This window comes from Cannabis sativa, chromosome 8 (assembly GCF_029168945.1).
Source record: "Cannabis sativa cultivar Pink pepper isolate KNU-18-1 chromosome 8, ASM2916894v1, whole genome shotgun sequence".
NCBI classification, from domain to species: domain Eukaryota; kingdom Viridiplantae; phylum Streptophyta; class Magnoliopsida; order Rosales; family Cannabaceae; genus Cannabis; species Cannabis sativa.
This window is the reverse complement of record NC_083608.1, coordinates 42,441,998-42,453,381: the sequence shown is the minus strand read 5'-3', so window position 1 is coordinate 42,453,381 and position 11,384 is coordinate 42,441,998. Positions and strand designations below refer to the sequence as shown.

The 11,384-nt window shown below is 33.3% G+C and overlaps 3 protein-coding genes across 3 annotated transcripts; 2 read left to right on the top strand and 1 right to left on the bottom strand.

Moving 5' to 3' along the window:
- Positions 1–1,689: 1,689 nt before the first annotated feature.
- On the top strand, positions 1,690–3,745 carry LOC115698678 (pentatricopeptide repeat-containing protein At1g03540). The gene has a single exon (XM_030625815.2). It carries the CDS (start codon positions 1,766–1,768, stop codon positions 3,653–3,655), a length of 1,890 nt encoding a protein of 629 aa, XP_030481675.2. The 5' UTR covers positions 1,690–1,765; the 3' UTR covers positions 3,656–3,745.
- Positions 3,746–6,021: 2,276 nt separating this feature from the next.
- Positions 6,022–8,780, bottom strand: LOC115700281 (uncharacterized). Its single transcript, XM_030627849.2, has 4 exons — positions 8,287–8,780; positions 7,169–8,042; positions 6,567–7,003; positions 6,022–6,436 (listed from the first exon to the last, which is right to left on the bottom strand). The coding sequence occupies exons 1-4, from the start codon at positions 8,778–8,780 to the stop codon at positions 6,022–6,024; spliced, it is 2,220 nt and encodes a 739-aa protein (XP_030483709.2).
- Positions 8,781–10,826: 2,046 nt separating this feature from the next.
- LOC115698660 (uncharacterized) lies at positions 10,827–11,247 on the top strand. The gene has a single exon (XM_030625791.2). The coding sequence runs from the start codon at positions 11,009–11,011 to the stop codon at positions 11,213–11,215; it is 207 nt and encodes a 68-aa protein (XP_030481651.1). The 5' UTR covers positions 10,827–11,008; the 3' UTR covers positions 11,216–11,247.
- Positions 11,248–11,384: the final 137 nt, after the last annotated feature.

The window sequence follows — 11,384 nt, the reverse complement described above, 5'->3', positions numbered from 1 at the left end:
CGTAGTCCTTCCATGTGTCATGTTACAACCATCTCTTTGGCCTAGTAGAGAATCTTCATGCATAAATATGCTTGGTAGGTCTATATAAGAAGTAACAACCATAGGATGTTGATGTCCCATGAAGCATCTGGTCGGATGCCGACCAATTAAGATGGGAGAAACATCCTGCAAGAATGACTCTACAAGCTAACCTCACAAATGAGGCAAGTATAGAGAGATTTTACCGAATGACCAACATACTTGTCAAATCTTCCACTGCTAGGAATACTGGACAGAGATACGCGATCCTTGATTTTGTCTTAAACAATCTTCCTCAAATATCTACAATTGAATCCTTTAAATTCAGATCCAGCAAATCTATCCGAGAATAAAAAAGATTCAATAGATTGTAACTGCTCCTTAGAAAATAGGGATATCTATTCTTTATTTACTCCTTTTACGGAGCCATATATATCAATTCTCTCCTATAAATAGTGAATGCATTCACAAGGAGAGGGGACCGAAAAACTAAGAGCTATACTCGTACTTGCATATCTGAGAGCACTTTGCTGAAATATTTTTTTTGTAAACACTTTGAGTGTCGAAGCTAGAAATCACTTTGTCTTCCTTAGTGATTTGCCCGGTATAATCTCACAAGTAATACAATTAAAGGGGAGTAGGTCATTACTCACATACAAGGGGGCCGAACCTCTATAAATCATGTGTTCATTTTATTTATTTATTATTCTAACCTCCTTACCAGTGAATAATCAACATTTATTAGACTCTGAGTCAGTTGGCTATTTTCCCAGCCGACAGACAATAATGTAAATGAAAAGGTGTATTAATTGTGTGCCAAATTTGACATAATACTATAACTTTTAACATGTACAAGTTTTAACGCACGAATGGTTTTTTTTTATCAAAATATTTAAATGGTATGCTATAAGAAGAATAACATATAACCATCTGTGGAATAGTTCCTCTAAATAAAAAGATCTCCAAATATTATTCCTGAAAAGTTATTGACTTGCGGTAGTAAGTCCTAGAAGGTTTTCTTGTCCTTCCAGGAAGGGTCCTCAGGCTAGTTATTCCTCCTAAAAAGGCATTTCAGATAGTTGACTACATCCGGCTTTTTCCTATCTGGAAAGCTCCTCCTACGGGTGCTTTGGTCCGTGATTTCGGAAGCTCTGATACACATTCCCGGAAGCAACTATACTTAAGCTGACGTGGAGATTTCTCTCATAACAGAGTTTGTTAAGTTTGTTAAGTCTTAACTAACTTAACAACTTAAGTTCTTATAGGCACCAACTTTTAAGATCTTGATCCTAAGCTTATAAATACAACTAACATTTATCATTTCAAACACGACGATCAAATTGAGTTTCGGGAGGGGGAGAGAAAATATTGAGAGGTAGAGAGAGAAATTTACAAAGAAAAAGTAAGGATTGAGATTGGTTTTGTATGAAGAATTTTTTATAAATAGAAAAGATTCTTGGATAAATGTGTGAGAGTTAAAACATTTTAAAATTTGTTAACCTTATTTTAATTATTTAAAATTTAGTTAATTTAATTCTCCCTCAGTAATTTCTTACACCATTTTTTTATTGATTTTTTTGTAAAACAGATGTTGATTGAGTTTTATGTTAGTAAAACATTGACATTGTATTTTGTTTTATTTATTTTACATAAATATGAGTACTTATTTAATTGTCTTGTTTTGGCAGCTGGGTAGCACCTTATTCCATTGCAAAAATCTATTAGTCACGTTACTTCACCATTTTTCATGAAATTCTTCTTCAAACGCCATTGCAGCGCTCTCCCTTACTTCAATACTCAAAATACCATAAACCCATTAGCCAAAGAATCCCAAATTCGCCAACTTTGCAGGATAGGTTCTCTTCCGGAAGCATTTCAGATTCTGAATTCCATTGATCCCGGTGAAATCACAGTCAAGCCGATTCTATATGCTTCCCTTCTACAAACTAGCGTAAAAGTTCGTTCTTTCAGGCCCGGCCTACAAATCCATGCTCATGTGGTTAAGTCTGGCCTCGAGACCGATCGGTTTGTGGGAAATAGTTTACTTGCTCTGTATTTCAAGCTGGGTTCCAGTATTTTGGACACTCGGAGTGTTTTTGATAATCTTGTAGTCAAAGATGTCATTTCTTGGTCCTCAATGGTTACTGGGTATCTTCGGGTGGGAAAACCCGGCAAAGCAATTGCATTGTTTTGGGATATGGTGGGGTTCGGGGTTGAGCCAAATGGGTTCACTTTATCTGCCGTGATTAAAGCTTGTTCTGAGCTTCGTGACTTGAGACTCGGTCAATCTTTTCACGCAATGGTGTCGAGACGTGGGTTCGACTCGAATAATGTCATTGTTAGTTCTTTGATTGATATGTATGGGAGGAATTACGTATTGGAAGATGCAAAACAAGTGTTCGATGAAATGCTTGAACCAGATGCTATATGCTGGACATCAATTATTTCGGCCATGACAAGGAACGATTCGTTTGAAAATGCTTTGACGTTCTTTTACTTGATGCAGAGAAATGCTGGGTTGTTGCCTGATGGCTTTACATTTGGAACGGTGTTGACTGCTTGTGGTAATATGGGGAGGCTAAAGCAAGGTAGAGAAGTGCATTCTAAGGTCATTACTCGCGGGCTTTGCGGAAACGTGGTCGTTGAGAGTAGCCTAGTTGACATGTATGGGAAATGTGGGTCAGTTAACGCAGCTCAAGCTGTTTTTGATCGGATGATGGTGAAGAACTCAGTTTCGTGGTCTGCATTGTTGGGAGTATACAGTCAAAATGGACAATTTGAATCTGTTGTCAAGCTATTTAGGACGATGGAAAAATTTGACCTTTACAGTTTCGGAACTGTTATTCGGGCTTGTGCTGCTTTAGCAGCTGTAAGACAAGGCAAAGAGGTCCACTGCCAGTATGTAAGAAGAGGTGGTTGGAGGGATGTTATTGTAGAATCAGCTCTAGTTGATCTGTATGCCAAATGTGGATGTATAGATTTTGCTCATAGTGTTTTCGTTCAAATGCAAGTTAGAAATTTGATAACTTGGAACTCAATGATTTGTGGGTTGGCACAGAATGGCAGAGGCCAAGAAGCAATTGCCTTATTTGAAGATATGATTGAAAATGATATTAAGCTTGATTATATAAGTTTTGTTGGGGTTCTTTTTGCTTGTAGTCACTCAGGTTTGGTTGATCAGGGAAGGAAGTACTTTGATTTAATGAGAACAGATTATGGAATAAAGCCTGGTACTGAACACTATAATTGCATGGTTGATCTCCTATGTCGCGCAGGGCTTTTAGAAGAAGCAGAGAATTTGATCGAAAATGCTGATTGCAGGAATGCATCATCTCTTTGGGCAGTTCTTTTGGGTGCTTGCACTTCTTGTACTGAGTCCAATACTGCTGAGAGAATAGCCAAAAAAATGATGAAAATGGAACCTGATAGCCACTTGAGCTATGTTCTTCTAGCTAATGTGTATAGAGCAGTTGGACGGTGGAGTGACGCCTTAAAGATAAGGAAGCTCATGAAAAGTAGAGGGGTTAAAAAGACGCCGGCCAAGAGCTGGATCGAAACGGATAACAGTTTTGGTGCAGATTATGAAAATGTTCATATGGAAAACAGATTTCCCAGTGTAGGAAATGTTGGGTGGTGAATATCTAAGGTCATGGATGAGAATTCTATAATACCTGTTGTTGACCTGGTTAGTATCAATCACAACCACAGGAGTGGTCGTTGCTCGTAATTTTTTGCAACATGTTTTTTTTTTTTGAAAAGTTTTTTGCAACATGTTGAACGAAAAAATGGTTATTATTATTATTATTATTATTATTATTATTATTATTATTATTAATTATAATAATATAAAAAATGAGTAAATAAAAGAGATATTTTCTCTACCATTTTTTTTAGATTAGGTGGGTTTTGATTAAAAAAAAAATTGGCATTTTACAAAAATACTGGATTTGGGGTAATACTTTTCAATTTTACTGCCAGAATTAACATTTATACTGTCCTCTTCTTTTTTTTTTTCTTTTATACTGTCAATACCAAAACAAAAGTATGAGGCCTCCATCTTTGACAATCATAGACATAACCACCACAACAACACCAAGACAACCGGAAAATAACCATTAATTCCGACAAGATTGAACAAAATCAGTAAAATCGACGTAAATAAATAATCATGGCAAAACAACGGTAAAACAACACTAAAACAATCTAACAAAACAAAAGAAAAAAATGATTAAAAAAAACAAACAATCTGCTACACAACCTCAACACCAGATGCAAAATCAACTATATTTGCAAGTCTATTCCTAGAAAATTATAATAAAAAAAACTACTAAAACAATACTGAAACAACACAAAAACAAATGAAGCAAATATAACTACTTAGAAAAATATAAAAGAAACACACACCTCAAAACTCTCTTGTGAGTGAGCTCGTCAAATGTATTTATAGGAGAACTAAAAGAAAAAAACCACAAAAATAGCCAAAGAGAACGAAGAAGAAATGTATTTATAGCCTCCATCTTCCACACTCACAGACAGAACCATCACAAACAACACGAGAACACCCAGAAAATACCTATTAATTCCAGCGAGATGGAGCAAGGGCAGTGAAATCGGCATCAAATAAATAAATCATGAAAAACAACAGTAAAACAATACTAAAACAAATAAAACAATAAAAGAAAAAAATGATCAAAAATTAACTATGCTGTGCACATCCTCAATACTAAATGCACTATATTTGCAAGAAAGTTCTGGAAAATTAGAACAAAAAAAAACCACACTAACTCTTATATTTTCAAAAAAAAAAACATAACTAATAACTTCAAAAAATTTAAAAAAAAAGAAAAGAAAAAGAAAGAAGAAGAAGAAAAGAAAAGAAGATGAAGAAGAAGAACTGAACATGAAAAAAAATAAAAATCATGAAAAACAACAGTAAAACAATACTAAAACAACGGTAAAGATGAAGAAAAAAAAAACTTGAAGAAGAAGATGAATATTAGAGCATGGGGGTGAGATTTATGTGAAAAGCTAGAAGATAAAGATGAAGAAGAAGATGAATAGTGAGAAATGAGAGTGGGATTTTTAAATCTATTTAAATAAAAGAAAAAGAGTGAGACATGGGGTGTGATTTTTAAATTTATTTAAATAAAAGAAAAAGTAAAACATGTCACTTTTATGACACATCCCATCAACCTTTTAATCAAAATAATAATTATTAAATTATCTCAAAAAATAATAATTATTAAATATTAAAAATAATAAATAATAATTTTTACATCCATTAAAATAAAAAATTAAATAAATAACTTGAGCCCATGTCCCAATCAATAAAAAAAAATAAAACAATAACATATACAATTTGGCAGTATACTCCCGAAAAAAAAAAAAAAAAAAAAAAACAGTATTAACGTAAATTTGGGCGTGTCACAGTATTTTTGTAATACATGGGAAAAAGTTAGTAAAGAGTGTAAATTTCCCAAAAAAAATATATGAAAGCAACGGAGAGGGATTGAGATTTTTGGCTAAAAAAAATAAGATACGTTGAAAAATACTATTTTTTTGTACTTACTAATTAAAAATATTCTCATATTATATTTTATTAAAATATATATTTTTTTTACTGGATTGCTCAATATATTTTCACTTTCTATTTAAGTCTAGGATAAGTATATCTTAAAGGATATAAAAATGAAAGTAAAAATTAAAATAAGCAAAGTAAAATAGGTATACCATATAATTTTCTCAAAAAAAAAAAAAAATTAAATACGTAAGGGTAAATGAAGATTCATAAAATGGATTGAATTTTCTTCTTTTGATTTTTTTATTTTAAATTTATTTAAGTTATTCTAATTTTTTTGATTTATTAGATTTTAAAAAATAAGTTAATGTGGTAAATAATAATAATAAAAAAAAAACTAATATTCTTTTGTTGCTTATTTCATAATGAAGTCTTATATCTCTTTTTGATTTGTTAGGCTTTTAAAAATAACTAAGGAAACTTTATTAATAAACTTCTTTCACGATTATATCACGGATATCAGGAGTAAACTCATTACTCCTAATGACACGATTAACGGCACAAGATGAAACTCGAGTAATTGTATGAGCAACACTATTGGCAAATCGTTTAACATGTAAAATAGACATATCATTAACATCTTTCAACAACGTCTTACAGTCTGAAATTACACTTCCAAAATAGGAAAACATAGGAAGTGGACTACGAATAGCTTGAACCACAGTAAGATAATCGGTTTCGATGGTAACCCGATTCCAACCTTTCTTCTTTAGCCAGCTTAAAGCCTCTCTCACACCCATAGCCTCTGCTATTTCTGGAGTCACGGTGCCTGGTTTGCAGCAGGAAATGGCTTCCAAAGCATGGCCCGATGCATCCCTAGAAATACAAGCAAAGTTATACCTGTTAGCATAAAAAAAAAAGAGATGCATCTATGTTGATTTTAACTTCCCCTGCTGCTGGTTTTTTCCACAAATCTGCACCATCAGCTGCTGTAAAAAATGCAGCTGTGAAAACTTTAGACTTATCTTACGCCTTGCTCCATTGTTCCAACATGCTTGTAGCCAAAAGATTGACAGCAGCCACATTTACACTTTTTTCCTTCCAAATACAAATATTTCTTACTTTCCATATAGCCCAACAAGTGATGTCTATGGTCTTTCTTTGTTCCTCCTCAAAAGCTTTAAAACAAGTGTCAAGCCATCCTCTGAAAGTTCCAGCATAGTCCATTGTAACTTCGAGTCCCGTATTGACCCAGCAAGCCCGAGGAAAAGAACACTCCACCAGTCGATGCAATATTGTCTCACTATCCGAGGAACACACAGGGCAAATGGAGTCAATGTTGACATGTCTATGCCGCAGTTGTACCTTAGTTGGTAGACAATTCGAGGCAACTCTCCACAATAGATCTTTCACCTTCGGAGGAACTTTAAGACGCCATAATTTATCCCAAAAATCAGATCCCACCAGCTGCAAATCATCTTACTTTCTTTGTTGCAAATGCCAATACATACTTTTCACTAAAAAAATTCCTGAGCTCTCAAAAGACCAGAACTAAACATCATCAATACGACTTTAATTTAAGGGAATACTTAAGATGAGTTGAGTATCCCTTGTATTAAACAAATCACGCACCAAGTCCACATCCCAAGCTAAACAATCAGTGACCATAAGAGCAGCAACATTTTGATTTAACAAAGCAGGATGACTCGAACTGATTCTCGAATTCTCACCACAAGGAAGCCAAGGATATGAAACTATATTAATTTCAGAACCATTTCCAACCCGCGTACGTGCCCCCATCCTAACCAGCTCCTTTGTTTCAAAGATACTACGCCAAACAAAACTAGAATTACTTCCCAATTCTGCATTCAAGAAGTCCTTTCCCACATAATATCTAGCCTGAAACAAACGGCCAACAAGTGTGTGAGGCCTACAGAGCAACCGCCAACCTTGCTTACTCAATAAAGAGAGATTAAAATCATGAAGGTTTCTAAAACCCATCCCTCCTTTTGATTTATGAACCGTTAGCTTATCCCAACTCTTCCAATGAATCCCTTTATTATTCTTTGAAGAGGACTTCCACCAATATTTGCACATTAACTGCTCCATTTCGTTAACAGTTTTCATAGGAAGCAAGAAGACATTCATAGCATAACTAGGCAAGGATTGAGCCATAGTTTTCAAGAGCAACTCTTTGCCTGCTTTAGATAAGAATTTTCCCTCCCAACTCTGTATCTTTTTCCTCATTTTTTCTTTTAAGAATCCCAGCAAAACATTTTTATTTCTTCCCAAAATGTTGGGAAGACCCAAGTAAGTACTTGTCTCTCTTGCCTCTTGAACCTTCAAGATAGAACAGATTCTCGCACGAACATCCACCCCAGTATTAGCACTGAAAAAAATAGAGGATTTATTCAAATTTACCTGCTGCTCTAAAGCTATTTGAAAGCAATGGAGAAGCTCCATCACATTATTGGATTCCTCCTCAGTAGCACGGCAATATAAATAGCTATCATCAGCAAAAAAATATGTGGGTAATAACAGGAGCTCCACGAGCTACTTTACAGCCCCTAAGTTTCCCTCGCCTCTCAAAATCTAAAATTAGTGTTGATAGGCCCTCCGCACACAAAAGAAAAAAAATAAGGTGATAAAATATCATCTTGCCTTAATCCTCGCTTTGGCACAATGGACCCAATTCCTTTCCACCCGAAAGAATATGGTAAGAGACCGAGCTGACACAACACATAACTAACTGGATCCACTTATCACTAAACCCCATCGTCTTCATTGTTGCCTGAAGAAATCCCCACTTAATTCTATCATACGTCTTGCTCATGTCAAGCTTGATAGCCATAACTCCCTCTTTACCCGAGCTTTTCCGTTTCAGATAATGCATAATCTCGAAGGATATTAAAATATTATCCATAATAAGCCTACCAGGAATGAAAGCACTTTGAGATTCTAAAATGACATGATGAAGGACACCTTTGAATTGGTTAGCTAACACCTTCGAGACTATTTTGTAGATCACATTACAAAGAGCAATAGGCCGAAAATCATTCATAGATTCAGGCTTAGACTTTTTAGGAATAAGGACAATATGGGTGTCATACAGGTTATTCGAAAACTCACCAAACATAAAGAATTGTTGCACCAACTTCATTACATCCGAACCAACTATGTCCCAGAATTTCTGATAGAACCCCGGGTTAAAACTGTCAGGATATGGAGATTTATCCGAATACATTTGGAACAATGTTTTTTTTCAATTCTTCACTATCAATCAAGTCACAAGATCAAGATTCATCTCGGATGTAATACTTCCTCGAACACAATCAATGACACGGTCCCAACTTGTATTGGAAGCCGAAAATAAATCCTTATAATAGTCAATTATCAATGTGCTCAACCAACTATCCCAATTAACCCACACTCCACTGTCATTTTTGAGAGAAACAATCTGGTTATATTTCTTCCGCGTATTGGCACAGGCATGAAAATAATTCGTGTTTTGGTCAAGGGTTTTCTTTTAATTCATTCAAAAAAAAAAAAAATAAGTCAATGTATAATATTAATAAAAGTTCCAAAAAAAACTGTTTGAAATTGTTGCAAGATAATGAATTAATTCTCATCAGTGTAAACGCTTTTAAATGGGCCGTAAAAAATATTATGATGGAAGTAAATTACATTTGTATGTTTTTTTACATTTTTATGGTTTTTCATAGAAACAACATGAAAACAACATAAAAATTAAATAAAAGTATCACGAAAATAGCATCTTAATAATATCAAAACAACAACAAAAAATAACATAAAGATAATAAAAAATTAACAATAAACTAACAAGAGTACAACATAAAAAGACCGTATTTTTTGTAAATAAAATTAAAAAAATTCGTAAAAATATTTAAAATTCTGTGAAACCATATTTTTTTAATTTTTTTTTTGTTATTTTTGTGTATTTGTGAAATAATCTCGTTAGATGAGGTGTTCAAAAATCCAATACATCTAACATTCAATCGAACTAATTAGTATTTTCATTTAGTTTGGATGAGTAATTAAATTTTATATTGTTATACGTAAATTCTATATGTGTATATAAAAATTAACATTGAAATTTTATTTTTTTCTTGGATTAGATGAATCCAATCTAATCTAATACATATTGGATCTAAAATATTAGATGAATCCGATCTAAAAAATATCAGTAAATACTATTTTAGACCCTCTGTTTTGCAAAAGTTACCGATTGGACCCTGTATTTTGTTAAATGACAAAATAGACCTTGTATTTTCGAAAATAGTAAAAATAGGACATTGAACTTAATTTTTGACAACTTTTTTTTTTTTTTAATATAATCAACTTGAAAACAATTCCTAATACGAACAGATACAGAAAATGTAAACAATTTTGTCAGAATACTTTTAGATCGGATTATAATTAAATTTTATTTTGACAAAAAATTAATTCAGGGTCCTATTTGTACCATTTTAGAAAATACAGGGTCTATTTTGTCATTTAACAAAATAAAGGGTCCAATTGATAACTTTTGCAAAACACAGGTCCAAAATGGTATTTACCTAAAAAATATTAAATAAACTCAAATTAAATTAAATTGATAAATATATATGAAATACATCCAACAGATAGAACCGATTCAATCTAATATTTAATAGATGTTGAATCGATTGGATGACTAATATTAATTGGATTAGATCAGATGATAAAATTTATCATTTAATATATAATTAGATCAGATCTAAATAGACTTAAAAATATTAGATGTGGTCGAATAAACACTCATTATATATGTAACGACCGAAATATCTCTCAAATATATTGTTTTTTTTATAGATAAAGTCAAAAGTGGCATATAATATATTTTAATATTTGGTCCCCATACATTAAGCCATACAAAGCCACACACACACTACCAACCAACCCCAACCCAAGAAAGGAAATGGCAAACGCAAACAGAAAACTCAAAAGGACCTACTAACTTCCACCATCCATCTTCATTCCAATAAACCCATATAGCTGGCATTAATTAAATACAAAACAATTTTCAGCCCTCCATCTTACCCACGTGTATGGAAACGATTCAATCACCACAATCCATTCTCTAATTAATATTTCAACTGCTCTCAACACGTGGCAAATAACTACAGGTCAGTCAGAAGGAGACAATAAACATGATTTAACTAATATTCAAAATCAACGGTGACAAACCCATTGCTCGGACAAGACTTGATCGACCTTTAACTTCTCTCGTGTATATATAAATGCAGCTAACCCCTTTTACTCCTCAACTCAACCAACAAAACTAGAAATATTTGTTCTCAAACTCCTCTCAGTCGCCAAATTCTCACACAACACCAAAATCCATATAGAAGAAGAAGATTTTATTTTCAGACAATTGTTGTTCTTCATCACCAAATTTCACAAATAAATAAATAATTTCTTTTTTTAAAAAAAATGGTGGTGTTCTGTTTTTTGGTGGATCAGAAGAGGAAAGTGCGGCGGAGCAAGCCGGCGGCGGGAACATGTTCACGGTGTGGCGGCGGAGCAAGCGTGGCCGATATGAAGACTGCTACTAGATTTTGTTACGTCCCATTTTATTGGAAGTCTTGGAGAGCTATTATATGTACATTTTGTGGTGCTATTCTTCGATCTTATAGATAATATTATTATTAGTTAATTAATTTTTCCTTTTATTTATGTGCTTAACGCCTTTCTTTTATTTCTCTACCACTCAAATTATACCATAACATTTTTATTTTTATTCCTATAATTGTTGGTTTAACACGTTCCAACCCAACAAAGTGTAAGAAAAATAAAATTGTAAAATATA

Coding starts and splice junctions, on each gene's coding strand:
- LOC115698660 (XM_030625791.2), top strand. CDS start 11,009: ATGGTGGTGTTCTGTTTTTTGGTGGATCAGAAGAGGAAAGTGCGGCGG.
- LOC115698678 (XM_030625815.2), top strand. CDS start 1,766: ATGAAATTCTTCTTCAAACGCCATTGCAGCGCTCTCCCTTACTTCAAT.
- LOC115700281 (XM_030627849.2), bottom strand. CDS start 8,780: ATGTATTCGGATAAATCTCCATATCCTGACAGTTTTAACCCGGGGTTC. Junction 8,043..8,286: donor TTTAGTGATAAGTGGATCCA/GTTAGTTATGTG, acceptor TGCTGATGATAG/CTATTTATATTGCCGTGCTA. Junction 7,004..7,168: donor TAGCTTGGGATGTGGACTTG/GTGCGTGATTTG, acceptor GATGATTTGCAG/CTGGTGGGATCTGATTTTTG.